Source organism: Cydia fagiglandana, chromosome 6 (assembly GCF_963556715.1).
Source record: "Cydia fagiglandana chromosome 6, ilCydFagi1.1, whole genome shotgun sequence".
Taxonomy (NCBI): Eukaryota; Metazoa; Arthropoda; class Insecta; order Lepidoptera; family Tortricidae; genus Cydia; species Cydia fagiglandana.
The window spans coordinates 16,541,588-16,559,409 of record NC_085937.1 but is presented as its reverse complement, the minus strand read 5'-3'; the positions used below and the strand labels follow the sequence as shown (position 1 = coordinate 16,559,409).

Sequence of the window (17,822 nt, the reverse complement as noted above, 5' to 3'; positions counted from 1 at the left end):
AATTTATTTTTGGGTCTCTTCTCTGATGAATTATGCATATCAAGCTGAACTCTAATTAATTAATTTTGTTACAGCCGCATGTTTCCCTCTCTCCGCATCTCCCTGGGCGGGCTGGACCCTCGCGAAGAATACTGCGTTCTCCTCGAGCTCACGCTGGTTGGGCGGCGGCGCTGGCGCTGGGCGGGCGGCGCGTGGGCCGAGGCGGGCGGGGCGGAGCCCCAGTCTCCCAGGAGACTCATGCTGCACCCTGACTCCCCTGCACCTGGACATCACTGGACCGCCAATCCTGTCAGCTTTAGTAAGCTCAAGTTGACGAACAACACTATGGATGCGCAGGGACATGTAAGATGTTTTTTTTTATATTATTCAAGTTTCTGGTAAAAATAAGTAAAATGTGATCATGAGTCGAAAACGCAAGGAGAGTGCATGATGTCTCCGGAGTTTAAGTACCTATTACAATACTATTGTGTAAAATACTATTTAAGTAGCTCGAAACTCCTTTTTATAACTTTTTCCAGTACCTATTTGAAACCCAATATAGTATTCAAATATGTATTAATGTTTGACTTGTTTTTAGTTAACATACGTTGCCCTACACTTGTCATCCAATTATTTTAACTACCTTCCTGTGCAAGCCTACATAATCACTGTAGTCATCTGCGAAACTATGTTGCCTAGCGCAAGCTCCGAGATAACGCTAATGATTGGCAACTGGAATGCCGGATATTAGTAATCACATGTATTGTCTACTGATAGGTCAGATAGTTAACTGACGAAAGGAATGCAAATCGGTTATTTTTTGTATGGAAATAATCGGTTTTTAACCGAAACCGCGGTTATTTCCATACAAAAAATAACCGATTAGCATTCCTTACGAGAGTGACAGGGTAAAATAAAAAGGCATGCCTATAGATATGTGCCCTTCTTCAATATCTAATCTCTTAGTTATAAGGGATTAACTGTTGTCTAAATTTCAAGAAGCACTAACACTTTTTTATCACGAGACATACTAATTAATTTCAAGTTTAGAATAATTTTATAACCTGTCATAAAATTCAAAAAGAAATACATATCTGAAATATGCACGAACTTTATACTCTCTCCTACATATATGATCTTGATCTTAGTTCGATTATGTTATTTCACGTTTCTTTTGTTTTCAATCATACTTAATCAAAATCGATTCTAAATAAAGCACTCAATAAAGTCCAAACTAAAAGCGAATCGTCTATATTAAAAACGAAAACAAGAAATCAATAGACAAGAATCGATTCTTTACATCCGAGCTCGTGACTTCACGTAGGCCTCTACATAACTTTTCAAAGGCAACGCCTCCTATACCGGTCTCTATAGCCAACTGATGTAACTACAACATACATACGATCAAATTCCGACTGCATGACAAGCGCAAAAAGTCGAATTTCGTTTAACGTCCAATACACGCTTGGTATCATACGTGTCGTCCAAGATATACGGTTACCGCTGCGTTAACATCGCAAGTTAAACTTTAGTTCATTCAGATAAGGTTGTTATTCGTTTGTTTCGTGAGCTCGCCGCAGGAGTCTCAGCCGTACAAAGGAAAGTTTAAGTGTTTCGTCAGCGTACAAATGCGCTGAAAGGCATTGTATCGCATTGTGCGCTTGCGGCTGTTTGCGCGGGCGCGGTGTTTGGACAACGCGGTTCACGCCTCGAATGCCTCGATTAATGATACCCTTGTATGCTCAGCTCAATTCCATTTTATAATGCTTGTAAAAACTGTGAGAAAAGGTAACAACTTTATGGTTGTGCTAATCATCTGTAAGTTACCACAGTTCCATCTACACTAAGATGGGGTCGGTTGCACCAAAACGCCTGTCACTAATTAAGCTTTCGCAAAATTTTATTGAAAACTTTCACTGTTCACAGCTGAGTAACGTTCATAACCAATCCACTACATAGTTCAGTTCAGTAAAATCAAGATTATTTGGTTAATTGTTTATTATAAATCCCAAATCCAAAAACACCCTTCAACTTTCTGACCCAAATCATAGTCAATCCAAACATAAGAACAGTCAGCTATCACAACAAATCTCGTATGATACACAACACAGGGTAAGATCGGTGCGGTTCGCTGCGCGCGCGGCGGGGCGGTCGCGCGTAAAACCTACTGCGAAGTCTTGGACATTGAAAAACTACTGTCCATTTTTTTTAAGTATCATTATAAACTTGTAACATAAAAAAAAACAGTTATAGCGATCTTCATCTTTGAAATAGGTGTGAAAAAAATATTCTTATTCAGTTTGAATATTTAATTGTATTTTGCAATAAGTAAGTCTTTGAACTACATATAATAACTTATAGAGGCATGAAAAGTTTCGTTCCTTCCGAACTAATTACGTTGTTTTACTTTCATTACTTTTATTTTCAGTTAGATCACATCTAAAACTATATTTTATTATATTATAATCAAACATGAGGAACCTTTTAAAATATGTACATTTTTTATTTTGCATGACTTTATTTGCCAACGGTACTAATCGATGACTCAAAAATACTCGAGCCTTCCAAATGGATGCCGTTACAATGGATTCATCCAAATGGACGGCATCCTAATATTAAACATTGTACGTTTTTGATATTCACGGACCGATTTTGGATTGTAGCCTGCACGCTATTTGGACTGTTGGAAGGCTCGTCAGTGGCCAACTTTACTGCATATTCATACGTAGACAATTAAGCCTTCGATCGCCACATTACAATATCATAGTGCTACCAACTTTCAAAAAACACACCGCTACAATTTCAGCTTCAACAAATACCATAATAGCATATAATTACGTGTAAGCAGTAATCTTCAGGCGGCTTCTTTGTAACCGTTCTCATGCCACACAAATTCACTCGCCTCCACTCTTAGACCACAAAAAATAGAGTATATTTTGGATTAACTTGGCTGTTTTGGAGGTGCAACAGTTACTATTGTGTTCGTTTACGGGAGCCAAGTCGTTCTTGCAGAAATACTCGCCTGGGTGACTGCGCACTTGAGGATCGCCACCTGCGATAATGCCCCCGTGCTTTGTTTACCCTTTTTGCAGGTTTTTTAGGGGTACAAAGGATAAGCCGCGGTCTCAGGGTTTAGATACAGTCAAGAGTGTAGGTGGGAATTAAATTGAGGTTTTTGTCCGTTTTTATCAAGGGTGCTGTGCTGTGCGATGTGAAGGATAAAGATGATAAAATTTTGCTGCACATATACATTTTAAACACATAATTTTTGCTCTTTCAAATTAAAATTTAACACAATGAAATTATCTATTAAACGTGCAGTTTTTCAAATTATGGGAGGACTCTTAACAAATCCTCGCGTGGTTCAAAGTTTTAATACTGGTATACCTACAGTTATTTTTTTGCAGCATAAAATCATTTATTTACATTCAAGATATATACAGTGGTATTACTAAGAGAAATTAATAACTAGCTTAAATCTAAAATAGGCCCTTGAGGCATCGTAAGTACCAAGGATGCTCGCGGCATTTCCTAGCTGTATCGCAATGCTGATACGTTATGCGAGGTAGCCGCCAGCTCTTCGGTCACCAAATTATGAAATTAGCTTCAATGAAGTTTGAATCATTATCAAATGGAACAGAGTTGTATTTGTTTTGATTCGTTCAATTTTAAAACAAAACAAATTCAATTCTATTTTCTAATTCCATCGATTCAAATTTGACTGCCAATTTTCTTTGTATGGTGGGCAAGAGGATACAATTTGAGGAAAATTATTTACACTGTCTTTTATTTTGTTTCAATTTTTTGCCATTTTTTGCGCAGTCTTTTGTTACATAGAAGTCTCAAGTGGAACAAAACGCTATCGCTTACAAAATACTTTTACTCGAATCTTTTAACGTTACTAATTATGAAACGGATTAGTATAATCTCGGTTAACTAAAGGCAATTACGGCGAAAGGGTTTAACTAATACCCGACTAGATTTGTAAGTGAGAACTAGTGGTTAACTAATTGTGGTGATTTGTGTAAGAAAGTGCTTGAATAGTTTACGTAACTACCTGTTAGGGCGCTTTTGAATTCGGGATTGTAGATGTGGTGTTAAGTTGACTGTCGGGTACAGATTAAGGATAAAAAAGTACCGCGCTGTTCCATATAATTGTAAAAACACGTTATATAATTATCAATATGTTAATGAATATTGCTCATAAAATTAAGTAATACTATACTTTACTATTTACTACAGTAATGAATAAGAAAATTCTGTATTCCTACTAACGGTTAAATGTCTGCAGAAATTAAGCAAGTTCATGAAAGTCAAGAAAAGTTAAAAATAATTATTAACTAACAACTAACAAGTTGTTCATTAGTACATAAATATAAAAGATTGCGATCGTGCTTGATCATCATCATCATCTACAAAAGTTGACCAAATAAATATAATTAGGTAGGTAAGTACATTCTTAATATAACCTGTACGAGTACCTATTATATATCTCACCCGCTTAGCTTGCTACCGCTTACTTCTGCTGCGAACTGTACACACAAAAATTGAAGGTATCCTATCTTCTACGTAGCTACTTAATATGAAATTTACCTAGAATAAACTTAAAATTTATGCATTATAAACCTAAAAGCATGCATACATGGTTTAACCATAATTTACTTATTTATGTACCTATAATAATTTCATAAGTCAATCGCAGCACCGACCAATTCAGCGGGGGTTGCGCGGCTAGATATCCGGTAACCCTTATCTAATTAATCTTGTAGCGAAGGGTTTTTATCGCGCATGTGTCGACCTTCCGTGTCGCGACACGTGTAAATGAGGCTTTTTATCTAAATCTAACCTAAACGGCGCCACTGTTTGGTTCTTATTCAAGTTTTTGCGATTTAAATTTTATATGTAAAAAGTTAAATGTGTCATTTGATGAGGAAAAAATAATTCGGTGCATTGTTTTAACAATTTTTTACTGTTTAGATATACATACATACTTAACAAATAAATCACTATTTTCCTATAAAGGAAAAGACGAAAGCTGAAGTCAGGTGCTATGTAGGAAGACGTATAATTTTTAAATATAAGGTACATATTTAAATTGATGGTTTCCACTTTTTTTATTTTTGTATGGTACATATTTTTCAGAATTGATAGATAGTCAGCATAGTATATTTTCACCCAAAATCTCAAATAACTGATAGGTGGCGTCGATCGTGAAAAAACTGCGCTACGCAAACACATGTCACGTCTATGTTTGCAGATAAAGCCGTCTAGACACGGGCTAATTGCGGCGCGTTTTTGTGCACAAGTGTGCGCCTGCGACTCTTTGCGACGCCTACACGATAAAAAGCTATTAGTGACGCCCACGAGCTATGACACTGCATTGTCTTACCGACAGTGATATCGATGTTTTTCATCAATAAATTATAATAGTTATAGTTGAAAGTATGGCTTTCTAAAGTTATTTTACGGTTTATCGATTGTCATTGGTTATCGACAACGATTTCCTTGCATCAATTTGTCGATCAAGTTTTTGTGAAGACGCTTTTAAAGGAATTTTATCAAAATAATCGAGTATTTAAAAAACACAAAGTATAATGCAGTCGGAAAGAGATAGTTGAAACAAAGGGTCGCCAGACTCGAAAAAAGCAAGTATTCGACCGTTGAGGAGCCCCGCGGTGCGATGCCTCGGTAATTGGCGATTTATTAATTTCATGCCTCGTATTGTTACATACCTTCACACCGTTTGAATTTTCTCGGAAGATATGAAAATTTTATAATGTGTGTGAAAAAAATACGTAAAAAGCTGGGAAATGCAGAGGCCAAATATTATGGTTCCACCACTAACTTCTTAAAAATTTGTTAAAAAAATTCCCAACAAGCGAGACATTTAGACACAGGTGGGTAAGTGGGCATTTTCACTTGACTGTGTACCTTTAACGGCCAACTAGCAATCGTCACAAAACTGACGGTCAGTTTCAAATCCCATACATTTTGCCAGGAATGTGACCGTTATATGAAACACGACTTAAGTCGCGCTTTAAAGTACAAGTTAAAATGAAATTGCCCGTGTATTATTTATTTTTTTAATACTTCTAATTATTTTTTTATAGTTGAATAGGTCGAATAACACATAACATAAGTTTTATTTCCCACCGTTTTCCACACTTGACTGGATATCATGCTGACACGACCAAATGGTAGGAATTTTGAGGATTTCAAAAAACTACAAAATAAAATGTATCAATCAGAACGATTCTGTATCACTGATTCGATCAGTTTGATCGAAGACTCGTCCATATGATGGACGAGCTACCGGAGGCGGCGAAACTTTTGTATGTCTGTCAATCTGTCTGTCAGGACGAATTGATTCGGCTATTTTATTTGTTTCAAAATGAATAGGAGAATGGCTCACACGTAATAAAGTACCATAAATTTACTTCAGTAATTTGCCCTTGGCGCTCTTGGCAGGTATTTAGGCTACTTGAACTTTTCGTACAGTCGCCATCAGATATATCGGAGCGGCCAAGGTGTTCACAATATCTGAACAAGCACTCTAACGCCTTGACAATAGAGGCGTGCTCAGATATTTGTGAGCACCTTGGCCGCTCCGATTTATATGATGGCGACTGTACCAACACAAAACTTAAAAAGAAGCAATTATCTACAAAAAAAGTCAGTAGCATCCACTGAAACAATTTAAAACAATTGAAAAACCCTTTTGGCTCTCGAGTGCACTCGACCGCCGCCTACACAGGTAGCGAATTGTCAAGTGCCGTGGATACAGAGACTTGGGGTGTTATTCACAGAACAGAAAGACGAATAAACCAGTGTAACTAGGCCTTGAGAACCTCAAAAGCTATAGGCTGTTGAAGTTTATACTTAAACTGGCCCCCCGTTTGACAAGATGGGTTGGATCAGGTGATGGGAACAAGTCAAGAAGGCAGACGTCGCGACATCAGTCGCCGACGTGTACCAGCCTTTTTATTCACTGTTTGCACGGTTTTTGGGTTTGCTAAGTAGTTTGTTTGTATTTTACACCGGTATTTGTCTGAAAGTGTTATCAGCAAATTCAGGACTGTTATCAATTTACAGGGCAATTTACAAATTTAGATACGTATGTGACATTTATTGCTCCTAGGAAACATTGCTGAGAAAATTATATGTCAATAACTTTACCTCTACATACAATGTGTGAATTGGCCTAATAAGTAGGTAGCTAGTTTTAAACTTTCAGCTGCTTTCAAATAGGTTGTCAAACTTCCGTTTCTGAATGATAGGGTTTAGTTTATTTTCCCTCTTTAGTTTATTTTATTCTTGTTATTTTTTTATAATAGCGCTTTACATTTTTGCGTCATTTGAACGGTATAATATAAAAGCTGACGAGTCAGGCTTATTTTTGAAAATCTTTATTGAAAAGACGATAAATATACTACTTCCATTAATTCTATAAAACAAAATTATGGCTACTTATAAAATAAAGCGACTGGAACTAATCTTACCTAGAAATAATAAAAAAATCCAATTTTTTGTTTTTACCTAGTCGGGATATGGCATAGGATATAGGCACTCCTATAGTTAGGTACTATATATAATACTTGAATTGGTTTGCACAAGCATTAGCCAATGATCGATTAAGGCTAAAACACTCATCACAAGACTTGATAATTACCTATCATGCTTTTGTCCATCAACAGTTACTCTCTTAATACATTGTAATGCTCACGAAAACATGTTATATCTACCAATTTCCTAAAGTTGAATCTCTCCATAATAAAATTTTCCATTTTCCTATCTTTCAACACGTTATCCCTTGTCGCAGATGGTGCTGACATCTATGCACAAGTACCGCCCGCGCGTGGTGGTGGTGCGCGCGCGCGACGCCGCCGCCCTGGCGTGGGGCGCGCCGCACGCAGCCTTCGCCTTCCCTGAGACCGAGTTCATCGCTGTCACTGCTTATCAGGTTGGTGCTTACTTTGTTCTGATATTATGGATTGGTACAGGGTCTCCAAACTTTTTTACATATTGCACCTCAAAACTTTCGCGCGGCTGCTGTTAGGCCTGAACCCCTTGAGCCTGGCTCCCGCGGCTCGCTTTAGGTGTCGGCGGGCCGGATTGGAACACGTCGCGGGCCGGGGTTTAAAGACCCCTGATGTAAACTAACGTTTAATGAAAATTGTGTGCTAAAACAGACCGCAAGTAAAGCCTGTACAGTGAGCGCCCCAACTTCAGTACCCATGCTCTAGCTGTATAGAAAAGTGGATACATATGTAGTGCATAATTATTTTCCATCGTATTTTCACGGAAACGTACGAACGTGATATCTTGCTGTTTCAGTCAGTTTCGGTACAAAAAGTTCTCAACTAGACTGAAGTCATGACAAGTACAAACGTTTCCGAGAAAATACGATGAAAAATAATTATGCACTACATCTGTACTTAGAATAAGAATAATAATTATTTATTGTGACACACATACAAGAATACAAAGTCGATAAAAGCAAAACAAACAAAACAAATTAGGTTATGTTAGGGCACGGGCTGTAATTATCGTCGTAAACTCTGCATCGACTTTGACGTGGCAAAGTGTGAAAGTGCAATAAACGACATATTTTCATAGAAATTGGATGTTTATGGTGTCAATTCCACACCTTGTCATTGCAGGGTCTGTGCACAGTTAGCTTGGTCCGACTCTATTCATATCGAATATTTCCATCGACTCACCATACCGGTCAAATTGCTAAAATGGTGAAATTAAAACTTTTTTCAATAAAGAAATGATTTAAATTAAAATTCCATGTAATTTTGACCTATTAGGTAGAAAGGTAAGGTAAACGTATCCGGCGGTATATCGGTCCCATCAGTTACATGTCATCTTGAAACTTAAGGCATTGTCAATTAAGGTGACAGCAAGGTGTCATCTATTGGGCATTAGCATGTCGAGCACTAGTACGTTTACCTTAGGTAGTTATTTATAATACCTACCTAGGTAAAATGCAAATTTGTGATGAAGGGAAACCCCAGTTATACACACACGCCTTGCTTCCCCGAATACTCACTCCATTTCCTGGAACGATTGATGATTCGCACTTATGTTTTTTTTTCGAAAGGAGGCGCCAATGCTTTTACTGACGAGCCAGAAAAAAATGCCACAGATAAAAACATGGTTCCGATTGCCACTCGAACGGTCATTGTGTATTTAGGAAAACAAAAACCGGCTAATTTACTTACTTTTTGACCGTCCACTTTGTAGGTCGCATTATCTGATTTCGTAATTGTGTTGAAATGCGTGAATTCCACAATAGGGAACAGTTAGTCCTAACAATTCTCGGAGATGATAGGAATGCCGCTATTCCTTTGGAACTGATATAGTTTGCTAATCTAACACACATTTGGTGGTCCAATTTTTGGTAATCCTTAATACTCGTACCTAAGATACTTCATCCTTCTCTTATAGGTATTGTTTTATCCTTTGTACTTTTTACCTCTTCTTATTTTCACCAGTTCTTCTTATTCTAGAAGTTTCAACAAGACAAATAATGTAATGGTATACAATATTAGAACCCCAGCTTATATTAACAATACCAACTGGAGTAAGTATCTTATAAATAAATTAAAATACCTATATGTAACACCCCGTTATAGAGGATTCAGCTTCATGAATTTTAATCCTATTTATTCGATACTTCAATAAACGTGTATTTATCTAGTTAGTTTGGGCACAGTCGCCCCCTGCTGTTTGTTTTGATACCACAAAGGCTGGGCAGCGTACCGTTGCGTAATCCTCCGTACGTAATTAGGTCGCGGCGTCTTTGCACTAGCGGCGCCTTTCAAGCTGACTGCAGCGAGGCGCGAATGCTTTCCCGCGCCTATTTACACACCCAAGCACGGCCACACGAACCTTAAACCTTTTTAATAAGGACTAAAATTGAAGGATATCACATTGGAAAGTTTCGGCAGCTTTGTGGGATTATCCTGGATTGGGTAACGGGACCGGACAATGCCAGCAGCGTATCATTGCGCATTATCCCCGGACAGACGGACGCCCGCCGGCTAAAGCATTGTTGCGAATTACTAGCGAATTAGAATACTGCTTTTGTAGCTGCCGACACCGGCGTAACTAGGTGGCACACCGCTTCAATTATACTCCGACAGTTAGAAAAAGTAGGTAGACCACGTCTTCGCAGCCCCTAAATCAATCGCCGCATACTTAAGTTTGTTTAAACAAAGCGAACTTGCTTAAAGCCCTAATTACACAGAAAATAATTTGGCCAAGTCCGAGATAGCTCGAGGCATTTAGTGTTCCGTACGGCTACCATCAGTTTGGCATTGACATAAACGATATCGTGAACGTAATTTACTTCCTATAGGTATATCTCTTTCGCACTAATATATCAGTACGAGCGAGATGCATAGAAAGTAAATTACGTTCACGCCCACGGTAGCGTTTATGTCAATGCCAAACTGATGGTAGCCGTACCGCTCGCATCGTTACATTTTACAGAGGTTGTTTGCCTGTTTTTAGGATACCGTATTCAACTACACACACAGAACAATAGTACAAAGTGTCTAAGTGCGAAGGCCGAAGGCCAAGCTTTAGCAAAATGTCATCGCTTTAGCACAGAGCAATAGTACAAGTGTCTAAATGTGAAGGCCAAAGGCCGACCTCCGCGTAGCCCGAAGGCCCGAAGCGTCCAGGATGTCAGTGCTTTAACACAGAACAATAGTACAAGTGTCTAAATGCGAAAGCCGAAGGCCGAGCTCCGCGTAGGGCCGAAGGCCCGAAGCGTCCAGGATGTTAGTACTTAAACACAGAACAATAGTACAAGTATCTAAATGCGAAGGCCGAAGGCCGAGCTCCGCGTAGGGCCGAAGGCCCGAAGCGTCCAGGCTGTCAGTTCTGTGTTTAACCACTGACATCTTGCAGGCTTCAGGCCTTCGGCCCTACGCGGAGCTCGGCCTCCAGCCTTCGCATTTAGACATTTAGACTTCGCATTTATTAATTACCTGTGTTTAGAACTGACCTCCTTCGCTTCGGGCTTTCGGCCCAATGCGACTTCAGCCTTTGGATCTTGCGACTTAGACACTTGTACTTAAAAATACTTGGAAAAGTTACGGGAGGCGCGCGTCTGTCGGACGCTTCGGATCTTCGAATCGCTCCTTCGGCCTCCATTTAGTTAGATTCTTGTACTATTGCTTTGTGTTTGAATACCGAAGTCGAGCATCTCGCGAATGCTTGATGTATTATAATAATTTAGAGTAAGGCGCGCACCACGATTTTTTGTCCTGCGATAATTTTGTCGCAGAAATGCAACGTATGTGTTTATATGTTAGTGCGCGCATATGCGACAAAAAAATCGCAGCGATTTTAAAATTGTGATTTGTCACATTTTTCCGCGATTGTTCGCGACGCGATTGTCGCAAAGTGAATTGCAGCATGCGGAGTTGTATGGCCCCGCACGCACTATGATAATAAAATCGCACCCCGGCCGGACCTCAGTCGGCATTTCGCTCTCAAGTCCCCAACATCTCGGCACCTGCATCTCAAAATGAGACGCTAGATGTTGACCATTTAATTATGGAAATAGACGGGGATCACCTTTGTGTTATTAATGCTCAAAGTCATACAGCAATCGCATATTAAAGACACGTTTCATGACAAGCGACTGGTACGAAATCCATGTTGAGAATGAACAAATCGTCGACTTTTTCATCGCAGTGCGCGCAGTGAATTTTCTGCGATATATAATCTAAAATCGATTCTAAAATCGCGTCGCAAAAATTAATATCGTGGTGCGCGCTTGGCCTATAATACCTTAAATGTATACTCCTTCAATTTGAATTTAGAACTCATTATTATTTTTTATTTGATTTTGTTTCTAGTTCTATGCCATATATATAGACTTTAATATTATTTAGAACTGCTAAAAAACAAGATCGGCTTACTTTAAATATTTCGTAAATTTTACCTTTGTTTCTAAAAACTGTGATATTTAACTGTCATATACTATTCATGTCTTCCAAAATTATTTTCTCGTAACAGGACTGAGGGGCTACCGCGAAAACCTAAATTCGCAATTTGCGGGGATCTTTCTCTTTTACTCCAATGAAGGCGTAATTAGAGTGACAGAGAAAAATGCTCGCAATTTGCGAACTTCTATTTTCGCGGTTATAGCCCTGAATCGTGTTGCTCACCGATCCGTTCAAAAATATACATAAGTACTGAATATAATTAATAGATATTATAATTATACAATTAATACAGAAATGTAATGGTACTTAATGAAAAGGAATATTGTGTATATTGTTTTGAAGAATCAGATACTCTCAATAAAATCTATACATGAGGCCAAAGCTGTTCATAAATATTAAATGACTTTATTATCTCTATACGCCTTACTAACTCTCGTGTCCTGTGGAAAAAAAAACACAACGACAGTCAAGAACGGAATTCTTAATTTGAATTTTTCAGATTTTTGAGATGCCTAGTCCATTGGTTGGAAAGCCCGTTCGAAATTGAAACTTATTTGCAATATAATAAGGTCGTATTTTGTAGATCTCTCTCATACTTATAGTAGGCTATTGAGATAAAATTAAATATCCCACAAAATAAGCCAGCTATTTGCTTCGGTGCACTCTCTAAGGCGACTGCAAAACTTTCTTCCTCTTACTACTAAAATCTGTCTTGCTCGCTCTCTCTTACTGCCACTCCTTGATTATGGGGACATTGCTTTTGTGGACCTAAGGGAGGAACTGCTTGACAAGCTAGAGCGCTTGCAAAATGTCTGTATTAGATATATATTTGGGTTGCGTAAGTACGATCGCGTGTCTGCCTTCCGCTCGCAGCTTGGCTGGCTTCCGATACGACGTCGTATTAGGGATGTGCATGTTCTGTCATTACTCTTTAACGTGTTATTTAATCCCGCATCCCCTACGTATCTATCAGAAAGATTTAGTTTTTTGGCTACTGTTAGCGATCACCGTCTGCGATCTAGTGCCAATCTGACTCTAGCCATTCCACCGAAAAAGTCGCGTGCGTACTGTAGGTCTTTCACTGCCTACTCAGTTAAGCTGTGGAACGATCTACCAGTGGACGTAAGGAAATCGCAATCTGTTGCCTCACTCAAGGAGAAGTTGAAAAAGTTGTGGTTATTAGACTCCTGATGTAGTTAGAACTGAATACTTTATATGTATATATATATATATATTTATATATAGTTTATATATTTATGTATACATATATGTATATGTGTATTTTATGTAAGTATATGTCTAAGTATATATATGTATAGGTATGTTATAGTTTATGCGTATTTATACTATATTTATTAATATGTACCTAGTACTGGTTTTTTTTTTCTTTTTCTTTAAGTACTTATTCGCTCTCGTCGTCCTTTATGTGTATCCAAAATTCTCATAGTGCTATTTGTCCATATTAAATTGTCTTTCACCTGTTAGTATCTGATCCTTTCGCATTTTCTCTAAGGTTAGCTGGAAGAGATCCCTTTTAGGGATAAGTTCGCCTTTGTACATAACATTTTTATTTTTGTTTTGTTTTTGTCCATTTTATGTAAACCTGTTTATGTGCAATAAAGTGACATACATACATACATACATAAGCAAGCAGAATTAAACTTTGTGTCAAAGACATAAGTCATAAATTTCAATGCCAAAGTTTTAACTAAGGATGTTTCTCGCCTAATACGAATTGACCAGTGTAAGCATCAGTTAGCTAGCCCTAAGCAACCAAAGGTCAAGCTGCAGTTGAAAAACTAATAAAGATAAAGTTAAGCTGATAATTTTCCCGCCGTCTCCATGCTTCTTTAAGTTGGGTATTGACTGGTCAGCTGCCTGTTAGCTATAGTTTTCGCGAAAATCGCCAGGACAGAGGTGAAAATTTTTGTATGAAAACTTGCAACTTTAAATGCATTTTTTGACGAAACTATTGCAGTCTAAAATGAAGTCAAAATCAGTCCATCGACTCAATTTTTTGCAAGCTTTCTAATGGTACCCCACACGATTCTTACAAATGAAAAAAGTTTCAGCCTACCCCTCTCAACCCCCTAAATTTCCCCCTTTAATAAGAAATAAGCAGTTTTGACTTATTTACAATATGAGTGGTGGTAAATGCTATAACTGTTCCAAATTTTAGGTATCTATGTCAAACGGTCTCTGAGAAAAACGTATTTAACTGATTTGCAAGACCGAAGTGATCCCATAAGTGTTCCGTAAACAAAGTTTTGTACGGAACACTAAAAACTGGCGACAGTCGCCAATATGTGAAACCGTCACGCAAAAAGTGAAAACGCCTGGCGTGTTTGTCGCGTGACGTCACGGGCGACAGGGCGGGCCAGGGGCGGCGCCGAGCTAGCAAACCCTGTTCCGCTAATCGGCCAAATTTGGAGGTCTGGTAAAGCTGCAGTGCCTCAAGCTTTTAGCACTCATTTTTATCTCAGCGGGTGCATTATCGGCGACGGTGAGCATTGGCGCCGCCTTATCAAGTCCTGTAAACATCGTTAGAAGACTTCGCATGCGCCCAGACTGTTTGCGGTCCGGATTTCGCTAAGATAACGCTTAACCACAGTGGGGAATTTCGAAGGTCCGGATTTTATAAAGTAAACGCCATGGCAATTATCGCTGTATCAACTAGTTTTATATTATAATGTTAAAAAATGCGCAAACTTTTTAACTAACAAATAGTTTCCGAAGATCAGGTTTCGCAGTAGGAGAGTCGCTTGCGCCGGCGCCTGGGCTAATTGGGCTGTCGCCACGCCACACCACATGTGACAATTATCCCTTACAAGCTATTAGGGATGCATGCGGAAACGGATGTTTAAATTGCATTCTCGAGATAAGAAAGTTTCCGAGCGACTAAACCGTTACGGCGGATATAAATGTTTGGTAGACGCAAATTATGACAGCGTATTAATTATCGAATTTCTATTATACCTAATACCGCATACAATCTAATTTTAATTTTAAAAGCGCACGCGCTCAGTTCTGCAAGAGATAGCAATTATAACGATTGATCGGAACAAATGACTTTAATTTCCTGTCTGTAACATAATTGTAACGCTCTTTTTCTTTGTCCACAGAACGACCGCATAACTAAGCTGAAGATTGACAACAATCCGTTCGCAAAGGGCTTCAGGGCATGCGGCCAGTCCAAATGCAAACGAAAGAACGTCGACACCGAAGGGACGGAGAATACAGAGTCCACCGAGGCTAAGAGAGCATGCTCTGACGCAGCGTCTTCATGTTCGGAAGAAGGAAGCTTGCGCTCCGCTTCGCCTCGATCGCCGCCTCTCGTGGACTCTCCCGCTCCGCTAGTCGCTCCGCCTGAGAACATCACACCGCCTCCGCCTTTCTGCCCTCCAGAGCTGCCGTATTTAGGACATATGCCCATGCCTATGCCCCTAGGTCTCTGGCCGGGACCCATGGCAGGCTTCGGCTGGGCGCCCGCGCTTCCCCCTCCCCCACCCGCGGTGCCGTCACCCCCCGTGCCTGCGCCCGCGCCCTGCCGCAGAGTCAAGAGCTTTACAATAAGCGCTCTATTAGGCGAAGGGTGATTCATGTCACCATTTGACTTGGTGCTAGTATAAGCTCGACGGGCATTATTTGCAATAGATACTTAAATTGTAGATATTGTTGATAGAAAGTTTTACGTTCGATTAACGTGAGTTCAGAGTTGAATTACCTCGTAGGCTTAACTGTGAAATATACTATATTTTGTTGTGATAACAGTGCCTTGTATAAAATATCTAATTATTTATGGTTAGTTGTTATTATGATTGATCTTTAGTAAGTGAAATGTATCGGAATATATTCTTAGATTAGTGTTAGAATTATAATAACTGGCCAACATAAAAAAAAACAACTCATTTTACTGAAATGAACCAGTGAATTGAGTGAAAATCTAAATCTACACTTCTTATGAATCTAGAAAATCATATCCTACTTATATTTATAATAGGATCCTACATATTAAAATAATATTATCATATTGTGAAAAAGTCAAAAAGTGTAATAAAGAATAAATTATAATTTTAATTGTATCTGCTCGATTTTATTCCCACATGAAGGGTAATAGGTACACGAAAAGAAAATGTCTAGTCACTGTGACAACATTTTGAGTTATCGCGGTTTGAAAGGAACGATGTAGGTAATTAACCATGTTATTTTCGTGTATAGGTGTTTTTAAAGTGAGAAAAAAAGTAGTTTTATTTATAATTGCAGCGGTAACAGAAGTTGTATTGTAACTAATAGTTCATTGAGGGCTCTACATTTAAAGATTAAAATCTTCCAAAAAAAGTGACTATTAGACATGTCCTTTCCGTGTCCCTACAACCCTTCACATGTAATACTTAATACGTAATAAAATAAATCATTATTTTTTAATTAAGTATAGAATATTATAATAGACCTAATTTGTAAATATTTAGAGAATCCTATTATTAGCTTTTGTAGATTTTTACCATAAATATACCTATTATTAAAACCATTTGCTTTTGTTTTTATTTTTGCTGCATTAGCCTGGTATTTTGTTAATTTTTGATGAGAGACATGAAGGGCAAAGAGTGAGTGGACTCAGGACATACTTCTGGACGAAAATAAAAATTGTATCGATAATATTTCTAAAATTTAAAAAAATACCACACCAATAGGCTTAGCACAGGAAGGGACAGTAGGTATCTCGCCCGCCACACTCTCGGAAGGCTCAAGAGTCCAGTTTTCGAACCACTCGCGACGCTCGTGGTTTAATTTTGGAATCTTTCCCTTGCTCGGGTATCAATATTATCACGAGCGGAAACAATAACTATTTTATAGCCTATATAATGTAGGTAATTTCTTACAACAGGTAAAGTTTTAAAGTGCATTGGGATTATTCTCATAACTTTTTGGGCGAGTAGGTACACAAGTACAGTTTTTAGGTGTATGTATAGGGAGCGTGCATGAACTGGGATATTACCGCGAAAATCGTAGTTCGCAAATTGCGGGTATTTTTCTCTGTAACTCTAATTACGCCTTCATTGGAGTAAAAGAAAAAGATCCCCGCAATTTGCGAATTTCGGTTTTCGCGGTAGCCCCTCTGGAACGTCTGTAGGCGCGTTACGCGAGACGTAAATGTTTAGTTTATGCTTCCGATTTAGCCCACAAGATGGCAGAACCTACTATGCACAAGAAAACGTACGAGAACGATTGATGGCAGCACTTGCTTTGGCTTCAATTGTCAATGTATATGTTTATGTTTCCGATTCTGGCCACAAAATGGCAGACCCTCCAACGCGCACGACCCCTATCACAATGTAAGAGTCAGACCAAGAAAAGTCTGTAGCGGATATGATAGCCCACGCAGTGCACGTGTTATTTTAAACTTCAAACTTCTATGAAATTATGACGTATAAATACCACTTACATTGCATGGGCTATCAAATCCGCTGCAAACTTTTCTTGGTCCGACTCTAGAAATAAAAAAAATTATTAAACAGTATTCGCACGATCATACATGACGGTCTTGTAAGAACAGGATAAATAAGATATGTATGGATTGTAAGGTCGTCTTACCATCTCACTCTATCGTATAACTTGAAATGATAGCTGACCGGGTTATGTAGACGCGGACCGCGGTTATTTGCATATTTTATTGACTGTTTGCATTTTTCTTAGTGGATACATTTTATAAATAGTAAAAAAATAATACAGTAATAAATTCCCGTTCGCTAAAACAGGACAATTAAATAATGGAATGTTTTTTTTATATGAGATTGACCATAAAGAAGAACTTCCCGTACTATTTTTGCTACAATAATGTGAACATTCCTTACGCAAACTAAATACAAGCGCCAT

At 38.6% G+C, this 17,822-nt stretch overlaps 1 protein-coding gene across 1 annotated transcript in view; it reads left to right on the top strand.

Annotated features, from left to right (window-relative positions):
• The window catches only part of LOC134665428 (T-box transcription factor TBX6-like), a 40,863-nt gene extending 24,387 nt beyond the window's left edge, over nucleotides 1–16,476 (top strand). Inside the window, exons 3-5 of the mRNA XM_063522394.1 lie at nucleotides 75–342; nucleotides 7,799–7,939; nucleotides 15,071–16,476. Of these exons, the coding sequence (XP_063378464.1) occupies nucleotides 75–342; nucleotides 7,799–7,939; nucleotides 15,071–15,544 (883 nt within the window). The 3' untranslated portion in view covers nucleotides 15,545–16,476. The remainder of the gene's footprint in view (nucleotides 1–74; nucleotides 343–7,798; nucleotides 7,940–15,070) is intronic.
• The last annotated feature ends 1,346 nt before the right edge of the window (nucleotides 16,477–17,822 follow it).